This window comes from Teleopsis dalmanni, chromosome 2 (genome assembly GCF_002237135.1).
Source record: "Teleopsis dalmanni isolate 2A chromosome 2, ASM223713v2, whole genome shotgun sequence".
Lineage (NCBI taxonomy): Eukaryota > Metazoa > Arthropoda > Insecta > Diptera > Diopsidae > Teleopsis > Teleopsis dalmanni.
In genome coordinates, this window is record NC_051847.1 from 158,101,898 (window position 1) to 158,120,350 (window position 18,453).

At 30.1% G+C, this 18,453-nt stretch overlaps 1 protein-coding gene and 3 non-coding genes across 7 annotated transcripts in view; 1 reads left to right on the plus strand and 3 right to left on the minus strand.

Moving 5' to 3' along the window:
- Nucleotides 1-262: 262 nt before the first annotated feature.
- On the minus strand, nt 263-369 carry LOC119686609. Its single transcript, XR_005253013.1, has one exon. It is a non-coding gene; the product is annotated as a U6 spliceosomal RNA (small nuclear RNA).
- Nucleotides 370-1,505: 1,136 nt separating this feature from the next.
- On the plus strand, nt 1,506-1,612 carry LOC119686610. The gene has a single exon (XR_005253014.1). It is a non-coding gene; the product is annotated as a U6 spliceosomal RNA (small nuclear RNA).
- Nucleotides 1,613-2,827: 1,215 nt separating this feature from the next.
- Nucleotides 2,828-18,453, minus strand: part of LOC119678120 (extended synaptotagmin-2) — a 38,999-nt gene continuing 23,373 nt past the window's right edge. For 2 of the 4 annotated variants that reach the window (XM_038089787.1, XM_038089786.1), the window contains 9 exons: nt 18,344-18,385; nt 17,723-18,274; nt 17,481-17,651; nt 16,657-16,748; nt 9,852-9,900; nt 9,525-9,701; nt 8,192-8,656; nt 7,613-8,125; nt 2,829-3,293 (listed from right to left, as the gene is read on the minus strand). In XM_038089787.1, coding sequence (XP_037945715.1) covers nt 3,207-3,293; nt 7,613-8,125; nt 8,192-8,656; nt 9,525-9,701; nt 9,852-9,900; nt 16,657-16,748; nt 17,481-17,651; nt 17,723-18,274; nt 18,344-18,385 — 2,148 coding nt within the window. In that variant the 3' untranslated portion in view covers nt 2,829-3,206. Of the gene's footprint in view, nt 3,294-7,612; nt 8,126-8,191; nt 8,657-9,524; nt 9,702-9,851; nt 9,901-16,656; nt 16,749-17,058; nt 17,145-17,480; nt 17,652-17,722; nt 18,275-18,343; nt 18,386-18,453 lie in introns of all 4 variants that reach the window. The other 2 variants (XM_038089789.1, XM_038089788.1) reach the window with 2 other exon arrangements.
- LOC119686611 lies at nt 3,426-3,532 on the minus strand. The gene has a single exon (XR_005253015.1). It is a non-coding gene; the product is annotated as a U6 spliceosomal RNA (small nuclear RNA).

Consider the following 18,453-nt stretch of genomic DNA (forward strand, 5'->3'; position numbering starts at 1 on the left):
TATCTGTCGAATATGTTTTATTGTTGTAATATGTCGAAGTGTCCTGTCGGCTCGAAAAGCTATTACGTAAAAATTACTTTCAATCAATCTACTATTTATTCGGATATATTCGATATTTGAAATTTTTTCACTTCATTGGAAAATATTGTATTTATCAAAATTAAAAAAAAAAACTATGATTTGCTTGGTATATATTTTAAATAGTATTTAATTTTTTAAGTAAAAATGTTTCAAATTTTTACAATAAAAAAAAATATTACAAAAAAATGTGGAACGCTTCACGATTTTGCGTGTCATCCTTGCGCAGGGGCCATGCTAATCTTCTCTGTATCGTTCCAATTTTAGTATATGTTCTGCCGAAGCAAGAACAATTACGTGATTTTAAAACTGATATATATATTCAAATTTTTTCTGAAAATGCATACAAGAATTATAAATCGTTTTATGATAACACATTAATACTGAGTGCATTTGGATGTGTATGTAATGTACAAGCTATTTTTAGACTAAAACAGGGTTGCCAAGTCTATATTTGAATGGATACGTCGCTTTATGTTTATATGATAAGATTTGATTACGTATTCCAAATAATATATTCGAAACTATATATGTATGTATGATATATTTTGAAATGTAAAAACTGTTAACCGATAAAATAATATTCATACCATTTTAGGAAGATATATATTAAAAATACTAAAAATATGTACTTTCTGGTGTATCACTAATTTTTGGCTTGTTTTCAGTAATGTTTTTATTAAAGTAAACTGAGGAAAAATAGATTTAGTGGTTACTTTAAAATCTACAATTAGGTTATATTATGTAAACTAGTTAATTACTTAAAAAAAACATTTTTGCTTCAATCATGTAGGTATGAAATTACTCTAAGTAGATACCAGTTGCTAGCTTAACCTCTAATGAGACTACATTCACTTAGGGTTTAAGAAGAACCAGTACGATATTGATGTAAAATTTAAGGACGTGATTTTTTCAATGGAAATAATTTTTAAGATAAATATGTTACTCGCATATAAGAAATCAAAATATTAGGAAAGAACATATATGCGTATATTGTGATACTTCAGTTCGATATTCTTTTATATTACAGATGACATCCAATAATAAAATGTTTGTTGTTGTGATTATGATAGTGTATATAAAATATTTTTTTTATTGCTCATAAAAAAATTAATAGAGAACACCAGTAAACTGTAGTTGAAAATTCTTAAGCTCTTTTCATACAAATAATATATTGTTAAAGTTGGTATCGACATAGTGTCGAAATAACAGGGGTAGTAGTTTGTCTTTAAATCAAAATTGGAATCCTTTTCTACCTGTAGTGTTAGAGTTTCAAGAGATAAATTGCACGAAGCATGCTTTTAGTTCAACCCTAAAATTTATTTTCATAAAAATTGTAGTTTATTGTTGTACTTAGAAAAATTATAATTCTCAATGTTATTTTTTGCAAATTTTAGTTTAAATACGATTTGAATAGAAAAGATTTTGTTCTTGCTTCGGCAGAACATATACTAAAATTGGAACGATACAGAGAAGATTAGCATGGCCCCTGCGCAAGGATGACACGCAAAATCGTGAAGCGTTCCACATTTTTTTTCAAAATTCTTTTATTTTTTATTTTAAAAATTAAATATTCATCATCCGATTTATATAATACATTATATTCATATTACGAAAATGTTAAACCAATGCAAAAATATGAAAAGTGCGTAAAGTATATAACACACAGTTATTATTAAAAAATTAATATGAATTTTTAATTATGTTTATATCAAAATTGAAAGATATTATTCAGTTTTTCTTAAACTCCTATTGTGAGAAATTGTATTAGTAATATCAATAAAATACTATTAAAAATATAATAATTATTTAATATAACGTAATAAGTAATGCTAGTGTCATATGTATTCTAAGGTAGTAGAGATTTGATTTATTGTTTTTTATTTCTTTGTTGTGGTTCTCTGACTTTTGATTTATTGATAACTAATTACCCGTTGTTTAAAGATGCTAGCTATAGGTCAGTAATTACTATGTCAACTAAAGCTATTATCTATACTTATTATAGAATAGTAGCATTATTTAGCTTATAGCTATGACATTTTAGCCATTTTCCGTATATATGTATATCTTCTAGTTTATTCTAGATTATAGAATAATTACCTCCTGTATTAACTGCATATTGTTTGAAAGTAGGGGTGAAAATAAACACTAGAGTAATTTTTTAAAATTTGTAAAACTTTTTTAAACTATATCAAAACTATTCTTTTTGGTGTCCCATACTTTAGAATATGGATATGGGTCATATGGGTCATATATAATCTTCCAAAAATGAAAGATTGTGACTGGTTGATTCTCTTTTCTACAACAACGAGTCTTTCAAACTTAATTAGTTTTTGAGTACTTAATTTAATAATTCTGAATACTTTTCTGTATTCAGAAAATATTTGGTTCAAATAATTCCGGATGATTTGATATCTCCCTGTTCGGATTATCGGATTAGTTTGTTCACTTAGTCCATAAATTGTTGTGTTGTTGTTAATTTCATAAACATTTCATTAATTTTTCGTTAGTTTCCAAACATAAAATAGGAAAGTATATTCAATAAGTTGTGCTCTTTTTAAAAAAGCATTCTTGGCACTTTTTTAAAAATAAAAAAGGTATTATAAATTTCTGAGATACAAACACTTTATTACATATATTTCAGTAAATATGTAGAATCTTAAATAAATATATTCACAATGTAAATAGTTAATTTATTTCAATTGTTGTGCAGATTTTAATAAAATTTTTAATTACCATAGCTCACAACAATCATTACAAAGAAGGATTAGAAAGAAAATTTTAAAAATTTAATTTGATGATGATTATACCTTCGCATTTAATAAGGAATTTTTACGACAAATTACAAAAAGCCAAATATAAAGGCACATAATTCTAAAAAAAATATTATTTAAAATATTTCTAAATATTTGATTAAAAGACAATTTAGAATAGGCACAGTTTTAGTTACATAAAATAAATAATTTAACAAAAAATTTATATATATTTAAAAAAGGTTTCCGCCTTGAGAATTGGTAGACAGCACAGCTCCTCAAATTAAAGCAGTGCAATTTAACATGAAGAGTTGCATGAGAGATTCAAAAAGTTGCTTTAACCGATTTCAAAAATTCCTTCACGTGTACATCCGTTCAGTCATGTTTCATTTCGGGAACCAAATCAAACCAAGAGTTAACACCATTACCGGAGATTTCGGCTTCATTGAGAGATAGTTTAAGCTGCAAAAGAAAAATTTTATTTAATTATGTGTTATTTTAAAAACATGTTATTGTAATAGTTGAATATAGTTTATAAATATATTAGTAATAATCTCATATAAATTAATTTTTTATGTTATTTTAATTCTACAAAAAAATGTGGAACGCTTCACGATTTTGCGTGTCATCCTTGCGCAGGGGCCATGCTAATCTTCTCTGTATCGTTCCAATTTTAGTATATGTTCTGCCGAAGCAAGAACAAAGTCTTTTCCATTCAAATCGTATTTAAACTAACATTTGCCAAAAATACACATGAGAATTATAAATTATAAAAGAAATATATGAAACGAACAATAGTGGTTGAAAATTTTCTATCTCTTTGAAATGCAGGCATCTGTTTTATTCAGGTAAGAATTGTGTTTGCAACTTGTTGATAGCTAAACATTGCTATATAGTATTTTTGTAGTAGGTATACCTACATTTTGAGAAAGGATGCTGTTAAGGGAGATTCAAAATAACGTGCTGCATATACGACTAAAAATGCTTGAAATCAGAGTACTGAAAAGAAGAATATAATCACTTAAATCAAGTACATGGAGTACTTTTGCTATGTTAAAACGAATACAACTTATACTCTTTAAATACATTTGTTATGAATGATTGAAATGATAAGCGGTGGCGATGACAAATCAAAAGAGATGGAAAAATTTTCTGTTATTAATTAAATTGCTTACTTATAAGTATACTTTCTTAAGGTACTTAAAAGAATTATATGACTCCCGCTGTGGTAGAATTTTACTACCATAGTCCATAGTCCGTGCGTATGGAAGATGGACCAATATCGGATTAGTTCTTGTTCACTAAAAACTGATCTCAGAGTCATTTAACTTTTTACATAGTATTAATAAGTGTTTTGGGCAGTTTTAATATTTATTTATTAACAGACCTCTGTAAGAATTCCGTAATAATAATGAGTAGAATAAAGACGATGACTTCGCATAGTCGCCAAAAATCACTAGTAATGAACTAAACGCCGAAACGCCCGACATATCTACGAAAAATATCGAAGAAATCGATAGGATACCGAAAAGTATAGCCAATTGAATTTTGATCAAAAATTTTGATAAACGGAAGATTTGTTCCCGATTTGTTTGTTACATACTCTCATGAACGACCAAAAAGTCTAAACTATTTAAAATTGCAAAAACAAGTTTATAAAGTTTTAAAGCAATCTGTCAACCATGTCGGCTATTGTAACTGGTAATGAAATGTTGCAGATCCAAATATTAAATTATCGATCAAAGTGCGGCAGAACCAAAAGGGGAATAATTCGCTTGTAAAAAAAGGATTGGTGACAGTGAATTTATTCCTAAAGTTCAGGCGGTAAATGCAGCATATTATCTAGGAAGAATTTTAACGATTATGGGTAAGAAATTGACGAGTACAATCGAAATATTGTAATTCATCGCACGAAGTCATTCTCCAAAATGAAACTGACAACGGAAATCATTTAGATACCTCTCGGTCATAATTTCGACCGAAGTATAAAAAAATGCAAAAAATTCTTCATGTCTTCAGCACTTTGCTGAACTGGAACGAAATCACTTTTTAATAGTCAAAAGTAATAAGTTTCTTTTCTTCGACTAGCTTTATCGGATTTGAAATAAGCTAAGTATATCAAAACGTGATTTTAAATAAAAACATATTTTTTATTAATATTATTTTATAAGTACTGTTTATTAAAATTTAAAAAAATTGTGTTTCATGAATGCAATAATATAGGTATATAATGTAGACTAATATATATACATTAATGCCAACTTCAAGCAAATTTTTGAACTATATATGTTAATTGTGTTAAATTATTTCTTAAAAGTTTTTGATAACGAATTTAAAAGCAAAATGTTGCTTAAACTGGTAGGTTCCAAACAGTTCAATTCTTCCATCATATTTTTACTTAAAGAAAACACTCTTTCAGATGCTGCACTGGTTGCGGGGATAGATAACACGCTGAGAGCGATTTTATATAAATTTGGATAGATGTCTCTGTAGCGCTCCCACCATTCATAAGCGTCAAAATCTTTAGTATTTTTGATCTGCCTCATTGCATAGCTTTCAACTTCTTCCATTGCATCCTCTTGGGTGTACATTAAGGATTCGTTTATTAAGTTTGGAAAGAAAAACTCAAATTCATTATCAGAAGTAATTGCAGCAGTACTTGATTTGTCAGTTACTTTTAGCGGTAATGGTAATTTTGACGGTGACGTAGATAACGAAGTAACCTCAGAAGATCGGTTGTGTTGCTCCATAATTTTTTTCACACAAAATTCTTTGACGGCAGCCGAATCATACTTGCGATTTGTTGGTGGATATAAAAACAGTGCTGCATGATGAATGATGGTTAGGTTTGGTCTAAAGTTTTCTTCAATGCTTTCAATTATTTTGTTTTTAAAAGCCAAAACTACTGAACCATCATTTTCGTTTGGTTTACAATTTCGTATTAACTTTTCTAAAGATAGTATTACGAAAATAATCGTAAGTGAAGTACAATCTTGTAATTTTTTATATATGATGTCGAAATCAGTGCATAGAACGACGAGGGATTTTACTATAGTTATATCCAGGTGATTTGTTAAATTTACTTCTCCGTGTTGCAAAAGAATTTCTTTAATCCTCGACCAGTTATTTTTTATAAACTTAAGCATTGTAAAATGTGCGTACCATCCAGTTATGCAATCCTTTTTCACCGATGTCTCAGACATGTGCTGCAAATTTGCTGTTTTGAAATAGTTTACAAGTCGCTTGCAGCTCTCAATTATATCCTGCAATTCCAAAGTTTCATTGAAGGCAATATTAATGGTATTAGACAGTAACTGGTTAGCGCAGAATATTACTTTCGTTGGAAACGCATTTTCAATATTACTGTCCTTAGTAACAAAAATAATTGGTTCAGAGTCCTTTATGCCAAACTCATTGAATAGTTCGGATATTTTAGTGTATATATTGATTTCCTTTGGGCATATGCAATCCATTGATTTTATTCCTAGAACAATATTCTGCATTTCAAAATTTTTGGGAAAGTGCAATATTGCACATAAATAACTCTTCTCCATAGAATCGTCTGTCCATAAATCAATCGTAGCTGATGCATATTCTTTTGCAATCTTTGTTTTCGTTACGTTTTTCATTTCGGCTTTTTTTTCTTCTGCTAACGTACTAAGGCGTTTAGATATTGTCGTTAAGTTCGGCAGTATATCCGCTACTTCCACATTTTCGCCAACCTTTGCACCGATTTTGATAAAAATTTTTATCATTTCTTGGAATCCTTTTCCATGTAACTTACTTAATGGCTGACAATCTTCCACTATCCAAGCAGTACAAGCATCAACTACTGCTAAATATGATTTATAGCACTCATGACAATCAAGATTTGATAATTGATTTCTTCCGTAATATGGAAGTACAGTTTTGCATATGCAGCAACAAACTGCCTCTTTAGAAATTGAACCATCACTTTCTTTAATTTTGGCAAATATTGCCCAAATGGTGCTAGTATTTTTCTTTGCAGTAGATAACCTATAAGTACCAGTGTTGATTAGCTGCTTTATTCTGCTGTAATAATCATTATTCGTATCCATTTGGCTTTTCAGTTATTTTAATTAAACACTTTTTTCAAAAATTTGACTTTAATTTAAATTTTGAAATATCCTTTCTATATATTTTAATTGTTTTTTAATTAAGCGTAAGCACGTCTTTCCGCAATGAAGTATTATCCTTTTTTGTTCATGTTCGAATTTATCCTTTACTTAAATACCCGTACTGAAAAATACTCAGAAATCACTGCACTATTGACCTGTGGAGTTGTACTCAATGCTGTTAGTATTAACAATGAGTAAAAATTTTTACTCAAGGGTATTAATAATTCAAGGACATAGGCACGGACCATTCAATATTTAATGCTCTTTGATATTAAAATGCAAGAGATTTTTAACCCTTAATACTTTTTGATACATTTTTACTAAAGATGTTAATGATTCATATAGCAACAACTTTGAGTCAAAAAAATGAAACTAAATACATGAATCTTGTGTACTTTTGAGATTTGAGGCTCAAGTATTTACTGTAGTACTCTAATGGAATTAGTAAAGTTATTAATATACACCTAGTAACTATTCCTTTGTTCAATCGATTTCTTAATCTTAATTTTAGGTACAGAACCGTCAGAAGTAGTATAATAAATTTACCTAAATGTGTTCTCTATTTATGTTTATTATTACAGATTAAATAGAGTTTTTTATACTTTTTGTTATTATACAGGTAATAATATTACTTTTACTTACCATTCCAATAATTGGACTTCCGCCTTTGAGGAACCCTTTTTGTGTACAGACGGTAACTTCCAATTCTGTTTGCATAAGTTCGGCTGTAGAAATTAAATATTCGAATGTAGCATCATATACCGGATTACAATTATCCTTCACGACACTAGTTTTTCGTTTAGATTCCTTGCTACGTCCGGGCAGTAAATATAATTTTACATAAGGATCTGGTATATTTGATGGATCATCAAGAGGTATGTGCATTATTTTGTGTATTGTAACCACTAATCGTTGACGTTGTACACTGTAGCGTATAGACAATTGTATGCGGCCAAGACCATATTCACCTGCGGTTGAAGTCGTATCAGGCATACGATGAGTTAGTACAGCCTCACCAGCTGCTAATGCAGCACTATAAGGTGTACGCGGTGGTGAAGGTGAAATCGAAGATGAAGTCGAAGAAACTTTTAAAGTATTGTCTTCTTCAATAATTGGCGTATCCATTGAAGTGCGACTAGCTTGAGATTGTAAGTCCTGAAATTAGTATTTGAAAATATAAAAAATCTATAATAAATGTATATATATAATAGAATTAATTACCTTGTTTGAAATGCTTTCTGGTGTAGTAGATTTTACAGAACTAGAACGTGTAATATTTGTATTGGTTGCAGCAGGTGTAGCTGCAGGTGGTGTGGTTCCGATTCCGATTTCGTTAACATCATTTTCCTCAACTGGGTTAGCATATTTTAAAATTCTAAGTGCAAGTGACATGATTATCTTAGATTCGGGGCCTGATTTTTGTAACTGGAATGGCTGTGATTCTATTTCCATATTCTTCTTTGTTAACAAAGCACCCAATATATAAGCAAATTGACCGATTTCGCTACCGGTCTTTTGATCGAAAATCTTAATTTGCAATGTATCATTTTCTGGATTTGCCACTAGGAAAGTAAAACCTTGCTCCCAAACTGGTGAATCATCTCGCATAATCATAGCCGTTTGTTCTTTGTGTTTACCAACACTGCACACAAGATAAGGATCAGGTCGTGAATTGGAACGAGCTTGCTATATTGAAAAACAGAACATTTTTTATCGCTAATGAAATACTGATTTTATTTTAAATGATATACATATATTTAACACATATATTTAATACGAGTATTAGGTGTCAAGGAAAACTTTATCAAAAGTAATTTGTAGTCAAAAAATTAAAACAAAAAAAAAAAAAAGAGAAAGAAACGCCTATCTCCATTGTGGGTCCCATTTTAAAGAAAATATATGTATGTGATTAGCACAAAATTACCAGACGAGAAGTATTTCTAAAATAATAAGGTGTCGATATATGAAAACTAAAGACAAATAATTTTACAAAAATTTTATTATTGAATAATATATTAAACAATAAAAATTTTGCAAAAAAGTGTGAAAATAATTTTAAAATTTATTTAATTACATAAAATCTGTTCTTCATCTATATTATTTAAAACAGTTTTTTTATAGAAGGTTTCGAACAGTAATGGTGAACTTAAACCTTTTTTATAATTTTTTAAACATTAGATTAAATTTTAACATATAGAAATATTATATGCCTATCACCCCTTCTCCTTAACTGATGACCTTGCTTTTTGGCTTAGATGAATCTAGTTCACTAGGTATTAAGTCCATCTACTATCATTTCTCTCCCCTGATAACTGGAATGAAGTTTCCTCAAAATGCCTAAAGGTTTCTTTTGGACATAGTTTTGTTTGATAATCTATATTTTGGATAATACGAAAAATAAATCTGACACTTTTTAATATACTAATCATATCTTAAATTTTTACCAATTTCATAGAAAATGTTTCTTAAGAATATTGAATAATTGAATGTATATATTTTTAAAATAAATTTATTATACTTGCAATTACTTTGCACATAAAAGGGGTCTACTTGCCTTAAGATTTTTGGCCGAATCTATGAAGACTGTAACCAGTGCGGTACTCATTGAAGTCACACGTAAGAGTTGAGTTTCTTGTAGAGCCAATTTCAAATCAGCTGGATCAGAAGTTAATGAATACCATTGCACACGTATATGTAGTAAACCGTGTTTAGCGTCCTCCAATGTGAGCCACTAATGGAATAAATTGTGTATAAGTATAATAAAATATTATAATATAGCGTTTTTATATATATAACTTATAAGCTAAAACTGAAAATATAACCTTATGAAACTTAAAAAGGTTTTTACTAAACCCTAGGTAGGTTTTAAGTAAGTACTTACTGTATCAAGGACACCTCTCTTGACGATATTCGCAACTTCTACGGTAGCTCTAAAATATATAATTATATAATTAATAAAATATAAATAAAATCAGATTAGATTTTAGGCTTTTTAAGGCTATATAAGTATGTAAATAATTTTTAAAGCCAATTTTTTTATTTTTTGCATAAAATGTCTCGTTACTTTTACTTAGAAACAAAGCATTAATTCCAATGATTTTTCTTCGTAAATGTGAATTTCCTAGAGCAATATACATATATAATATATGCGTGTAAATTTGTTTGCAAAAGCCATTGTAAATTTGCAGGAATATGTGGACAATATGTTTTTGCTTTATGTAAACCGAAATTTTTCAAAAATGTACATACAAATTATTATACGCACTCTAAATGTATTAGAAATCAGGCAAGGTGAATTAAAAATTTAAATCTTCCTGAAATATAGGCATTGCTTTACACATCTTTATTAACCAGGTAGTCGATAATTGAATATTTTGAAAGTCTTTTCTATTTCCAGGTAAGAGTTATGAGTATAAAAATGAAGTAAAGTTGCTATGACGGTACGATCAATATTGTGTATGTGTTGTATATATGGATATATAACAGATATAGGTAATTCCAAAAAGAGTCCTTGAGAAAGATATTACCTCAAGAACATTATTAGTAATATATTTTACACTTTATCTAACGAAACAACAGAAACAACAAATTATGTGTCTTTTTTGCACAAAGCTCCCACTCTAGTTTAACTGAAATGAAACATTTAAAACATTTATTAATCCAAAATTTTTTAATGAAATTTAACTCCTAGTTCGAGAGAACTGTGTAATTTGGCTTTAGTAGTTTTAAGTTTAAGAAGGTGTTTACAACTGTTGATGTAAATTTTCAGAAATCAAAGAATTAGTATATTAAAATTAATTAATAGTGCATATGTTACATATCAAAGGTTTAGTACCCGTATTTAGAAAGGTCCACCCAACTGTCTTTTTTCAAAAGATTTTTAATATGGTAAAATAATACTGTTGGAGAAGCGTACATATTGATTGTAGGAGAGGGAACGAACCCTGTAAGAGGAAAATATTTTGCGCACTAAACTAAAAGCCAATAGACCTTCCATGTGAATTTCAGAGTATGCACGTGATTTGTAAGTGTTCATGACAGATTGTGTGGACTCGCCAAACCATATGAGAGAGATCTATGCTTTCTCAGATAGAAGCTTCAATTCTATAGCATAGAGCATTACAAAAACAAACAAGCAACGCGTGTATACGGTCACCGCATCACTGGTTTAGCTGTATGAACGCAGCGTAGATATATTAAACTGGATATTCTTCAAACCTCACAGCACTCACATGTGATAAGTATTTATAAATTGAAAAGCTTATAGCAGAAAGTGCAGATTAATACTAATTAGTGTTTTGTGTGTAATTTATGTGCCCACAAAATCTAAGTCAACAGCGAAATGCATTTATTGTTTTTTTTATTGAAGTAATTATAAAATATTTTGTTTTTATTGAGAAGCATAAGTTAAAGTAAAAGATTTTATATTTTATTTTATATATTTGACTAGATTGAAATTATTATTGTATTTTTAATTATTTTTGACAATTTCTAACCTTCCAAGTGATTCATCATCACCGGTGCGATCCCAGTCAAAAAGTCTAAGAACTAAGATCATATGTTGCTTAACTTCCACAACCGCCTGTTCACAGGTTGAGAGGTGTTATCGTTAGTGGCAAATTAGTATAGAATTTCGTAAAGGCATGTAAATATACATAGGTTTTTAAATACCTTATTAGCTCTAAATAATATTTTAGAATTATTCAGGATGTGTGTATTTGAAATAAATTAAATTTTACTTAACATGCATTGAGACACTAAAGGATTGTAAGAAGTTCATGCTGTGTTTCTTAAACATGCAAAGTGAAGTACACAAAATTAATTAAAGATAAGTTGTTAACATATATGGGATAGCGAAAGTTAAAAAAGTTTTAAATAATTGGAAAGTGAGTTTAAGACACCTATAGTTTTATATATTTATAAGTAGAATTGAGACGCATTATAAAGTGAGAGATCTATAGTTATGTATATTTATATTTGGTTTTAGAATACGGACGAACGATTAAGGTGTTTTTCAAGAACCGCCGGATCTACGTTCCAGAGTTACTCGTCAAGTTTGACGATTAAGTGCCGTTGGCCACACCTAAACGGGACTACATAAGTAGATTCCTGCAGGCTACGACAACAAGAACAACATTAAGGTGCATTAATAAATATAATTTTTCGATAACCTTAAATAATATTTTAGGTTTAAAGTATAAAAGTGCAAAGTATATATGACAAAAGAATACTTTTAGTATAAAGTTTTTAGGTATATATTTTTATTAAGCAGCCAGCTACAAATATAACACAAATATTATAATGTAAAGACATTTAAAAAGTAGACTTAAAAATATGTTCAATGTAGTATGTCTATTCTAAATATAGTATGTATATGTAGTAGTAATAAAGTAATTTAACGTAATAATACTATGAAAACTCCATCAACTTAATTTTTGAATCTTCCAACAGCGATGTCCCTTTTAACCATCCATAAACCAAAATAAAGTATACTTATTGCAAAAATGATCTTATTAGGCAGGTGCTATCTTAAGCAAAGCCATAGCTGGGGGAAATTGAATCAGTAGATTTCTTCTGGAGACAGAAAAGTATTCAAAATATGTATTTATGTATGGAATTCGGTATAAAGCATCCGTTAATTAATATTTTTTTAAAATTTTTATTTATAATTAAATCTGCCTTAAAAGAAAGTAATTGGAAGAATTTTAGTATAAAATGATATAATTAATATGGAATGAGAAAATACGCTCTATTAAATCTTGAAAAAGAAATTAGACGTAATTATCAAAGCGAAGACGGCATCAGAAGAGAGGACTGATATTTTTGTTCTTTTCAATTATTATTCATTGAAAAAGTCGGAATTTAAATGAATATATTTATAGCTTACAAAGTTTTCTTTGTATAATAACCAAAAAACACATCTTTACAAATGAGATTAACTCTAGGGACTAATACGGTTAAGAAGATATCCTCTATTTTTGAGTCGTAATACTTTACGTGAGTTGCAAAATAGACTCGATTTTCAATAAATGGGAAAAATATACAGTTATCTTGGCAAAATCAATATATTGAATCAGACTTGTTATTCCTCCTAATTTTGTGCAGTGCTTTGTTGGTCTAAAAAGATAAGTTATATGAGATATAAAGCGAAATTAGTACAGGAGAGAAGACGCACTGATGTACTGATGTACCAGATAAAGTTCATTTTCCTGTGTGCGATCACAAATGTGTAATGAATTAATAAAAATATGAATAAAAGAAAAAATGCAAGCATTGCAACTTACTTAGCAAGCTTGTCTCCCTCTGAGGCCACTGAGTACTCCTTGTGGAAAGCCACACGCATACTTAATGCACCAACATCGCATATACCACCAATAAAGATGAGTAATGGGCAATGGGCTAAAACTGATGCTGATAAAGCGAAAACTTTTGCAGTGCATCTTGGTAAAGTCTTTCAGCCACGCTGCTCAAAAAATAATCTGAAAGACTCTGAAGTTGAAGCTTTTCTTCACACACCGCATCAATTAGACTTTCCTATTCCTAGGTCATTGACTCGTGAATTAAAGTGGGTCATAAAAAACAAAATTAAAACCAGAAAAGCTCCAGGATATGATCTGATAACCGGAAAGGTGCTACATGAGCTACCAGATGTGGGTTTTAAATTCATAAACCAATTGTTCAATGCAATTTGCACCTGTGAACACTACCCAGCTCAATGGAAAGTCGCTCAAATTATATTAATTCCAAAACCCGGTAAGCCCGTCGAACTTGCAACATCTTACAGACCGATCAGCTTACTTCCGGTGTTGTCAAAAGTATTTGAGAGAGTATTCCTAAAACGTCTAAAGCCAGTTATCGAAAATAGATGTCTGATTCCCAACCACCAATTCGGGTTTCGCGAACATCACTTTACTATTGAACAAGTAAATAGAGTATACAACTTTGCAAGACTTGCATTGGAAAATAAAGAATACTGCACAGCAGCCTTTATCGACATAACACAAGCATTCGATAAAGTATGGCACACTGGACTTCTCTACAAATTAAAGTTACAACTCCCGCATAGCTACTTCTCCGTCTTAAAATCATATATACTAGATCGGCACTTTATGGTTAAAATGAATAGCTGTCACACTGAACTTTTTCAAATAGAGGCTGGAGTTCCCCAAGGAAGTGTGTTGGGTCCTACTCTATATACTCTGTTCACAGCAGATCTCCCACTCAGCGATAAAACATACACTGCAACATTTGCGGATGATACTGTAGTGATGGCGAAACACGCAGATCCTGTAGTAGCTTCACAACTTTTGCAAAGTAATCTGTACGATGTCAACGCATGGCTAGACATTTGGCACATTGAAGCTAACGATAACAAATCAGTTCAAACTACTTTTACACTCCGCCACGGTACCTGCCCTTCCGTTAGACTGAATGGCCGTGAATTGCCGCAAGCTGAAAACGCCAAATATCTAGGTGTACATTTTGATCGCCGTCTAAATTGGCGTCACCACATCTTTACAAAACGGAAGCAGTTAGGACTAAAGCTACGCTCACTTTACTGGCTACTTAATCCCAAATCCAAATAATCGCTACAAAATAAAATACTTTTATACAAGGTCGTCTTAAAGCCAATCTGGACGTACGGTATACCCATCTGGGGTATAGCAGCGAAGTCAAACCTAGATATGATTCAGAGGTTTCAATCAAAAATACTACGTATCTGCGCCAACGCCCCATGGTTTATCCCGAATAACGTCCTACATCATGATCTTGGCATCCCTACTGTGTACGAGTCAATACAGCAGATAAGCAGCAACTATCACTCACGACTGGTAGTTCATCCTAACCCCCTTGCCGCAGGCCTAACGAGGGATGCTTTTAACATTCGTAGATTAATACGCTATGCAACTTCGGATTTGCCGAGCAGATTCTAAAAATTGTAATTCTTCATAAGGCGGTGATTACCACTGGGTAGTCCCGTACATGCCAATCATATATTGTTATTGCCATAAGTAGTACTTATTATTCATGAATAGAATAGATTGTATTTAATAAAATGAAGTTTAAACAAAAAAAAAAAAAAAAAAAAAAAAAATTTAATTTTTTTGCTAAGGTGCAAACTATTAAGATAAAGGGGGTGAGTGCGGTGTGCCAGTGCCTACCTGTGAACGCCCATCCCTTTTGAGAAATCCTGTCTACACCACTCAGTCAACATTATTTATATGCTTATATGCTATTGTGATAGTTTTGAATATTACAATTATGTACTTTAAAAATGATAATCGTATATGAAGTTACTTTATGTTATATTATTAGTAATGCTATGGGCAATTCGCAAGATAAACTTTATTGAAGCTATACTGCTTTTTATGCCAGCTTATAATTATAATATTTTAATATATATATTAGTTATTGAAATAATTATTATAATTAAAATTTATTATTGAAGTTATAAAAACAATGACAACATTACAAAAGTAGAGTTTACTTAAGTAAATGGATCAGCGAGTTTCATCATAGGGTTGTATGGTTTTTATGGTAGGTAAAAAATAAAACAAAAAATTATTAGGAATTATTAAGAATCTACTTTTTATGAAAACCGCACTTAACTCAAAAATGATTTATCCAAAAGTTGAACTTTAATTAAAGATGGAAAAAATGATATTTTTAATATTTTATATATTATTAGCGCATATTACAATATATAGATTCTATTGGATAAATTTCGGAATATGAGATAAAGTTTATAAAAACAAAGAAAAAATTATTAAAAAATAACTAATAATTTGAGGAAGTAATTCCCTTAATCCTTTGTTTACATCGCTTAAGAGCATTATTGAAATATATTATATATAAATCTCTAGAAGAAAATTACAAAACAATGACGTTAGAAAAAAGCGATACTTTTTCTTTTACATCAAGGAATCGAATGTGAATAATGTCTAAATTTTTATACTGCTTCGACTTGAGAACATAAGATTACTTTATTGAAATTTTTGACCGTTTATTTTGGAGAAAATTTAGTAGTACTTTTTTTTAAATATTAGTTGCTTACTAGGCTTTATGTTTGCCATTTTATTTAAGTTTAGTTCCTTAGCGATTTCAAGATAACTTCTGCGACCGTCTTTTAACATTTAATCGAATTTCTGCAATCATATCTAGTCGATGTTCAATCGAAAGGTTTTACAAATTAACGATATCAAAAAATCAAGAGCAGGATCATATATGCGCTTTTTTAAGTAGTTTCACATTCGTACATACAATTTACATACAAACTGGTAAACTTAATTAATTAATTTAATTTAACAGACATTTATTTCTTCAGTTTATTTGGGTAGCTCTTCAAGGGATGAAGCTATTTCAAAAATCAAGGATTTGGTATAAATTGAAATTAGAGAAATTTTATTGATATGATATTAGGGCATTTGTTTATTTAAGGTCACTTTTAATTTATTATAGCTTTTATCTCATAAATTTTAGACATATCGAACTTGAAAGATAGTCACGGCAATTAATTGAGCTTGAACATAGAACAAAGCAGGCATTAGACAATATCGGTTAGATTTGCAGAAATTATTTTCAGAACAAATGCTTTTATTAAATGCATTTAACAATAACATAATAATAAGATCTTCATTGAAAATTAAAGAAACTAATGTAACACTTTAATACAAACGGGTTACAACCTGCCCAAAAAGTCATCTTCGTTTCCTTGATCAGAGTCCCAAATTCTAAAGCAGATTTCTTGCTTTAAGGTGGCATTAACAAGTACCGCAGTCTAAAATTATGTGTTGAAAGGATACATTGAGTGAATAACATATGTAAATTGTAGATTAAATATATAGTTTTAGTAGAAAATAAACAACAGGAAAACAAAGGCGTCATGCGAGAGTACAATTATTACAGGAAAAATACTAGTTCCATTCAAATTTTTAAAAAGACGATCTACTCACGTTAGCTATTATAAATCTACGAACATCGATCTCATACATTATAGCTGGGAGACATTTTACATTGTTTTTTTTACCAATTTTGAAACCACTACTCTTTATTTAATAATATTTAGTAAGAAATTAATTGACACTTACCTGCCCAAAATTTCATCATCACTGGTCTCATCTTTATCGTATATAAAAATCTCTATATTTTGACCCAGTTCGACAAATATTCTAGCCTTTTGAGTTGATAGGTATTTAAAGTGTTTCACAGAGTTTTAGTGAGAAAACAATTCGTTTCAAACATAAAATAAAGTAAACGGAACTCAATCAAATTAAATAAATTCATTAAAAAACAAAACTGGAAATAAAAATTTTTTATAGAGTTGAGCATGCGACTGTTCTTATCTTTTAAGAAAAGAAGTTGGAAAAAACTGTTCGATAATGACTAAAAGGAGTGCATATTAATTATTTAATAAAACTATAAATGAAATAAAGTCTTAAAATAAATTCCAATTAATCATGAATGCAAAAAAATGTCAAGCTCTTGCTGCTCATTGGAGCGGTTAGCTTACCTCACACCAATAGTCCCATTTGGGATTGACGTTGTTCTCAATTATCTGTGTCTTGAATTCTTGTGCTCCAACATTAATAAGCGCATAAGGATCAGATTTGCCTTTACCTAAGACACCGATATCCTTTTTCATCAAATTCTTTGCTTCGACTACGTGTATACGTAAAACACCCTTGAAATCACAAAACCAGGTTAATTATAAAATATCTGCATTAATATATAATTGAAAATAAAAAAAATTACTTCAGGTTGTGGCATTTTAAGCGTTGTAGCTGGGACCTCATCACTCATCGCAATTGCCAATTTATTTGGCAGCACCATAACAGCACCAATCTGCTCAACTATTATGCGTCTCAACAGATCACTTAGACCTGGCATATCCATAAAATCAAGTGCACCAACCAAATTGAAATCAATGTTGGGATTATTAAGGAAAAATATTTGTAGGCCTCCTACCAATGGCATTGATCTAATTAGTGGTTTCATTACCACACGTACCCAGCCATGAATTTGGAAATCTTTTATTCCTCCTTTTACGCCGCTAATATAGAAGTTAATATCGCAATCACTGGCATAAAACAAGTCTAAATCCATAATTATTTCATTGCGATCGACGTTCTTATCATAAACCTTGACACCGCCAATGCGAGGTGGGATTGTTCCCAAAATTATGCGATCGAACCGGAAACCATTTATTTTTCTGTACGCCAAGGCGGCGGCTACATTGGGTTCAATTGTCTCCTTGACTAAGGTTCGGGCATAATGGTTGGCATTTGGCCATACTTGCTTCAGAATCTAATTACAGTAGAAGATTTATGCTATGAAGGTATAATAATAATGACAAAAATGTTAAGTATTACTTACTTTATTTACCCATTCACAACGTTCAACATCGGGGAAGTAAACCTATAATAAAGATAAAAATAAATGGTCTGCCATATTTCAATAAATTAGTTAAATTTTTTTGGTTGTCT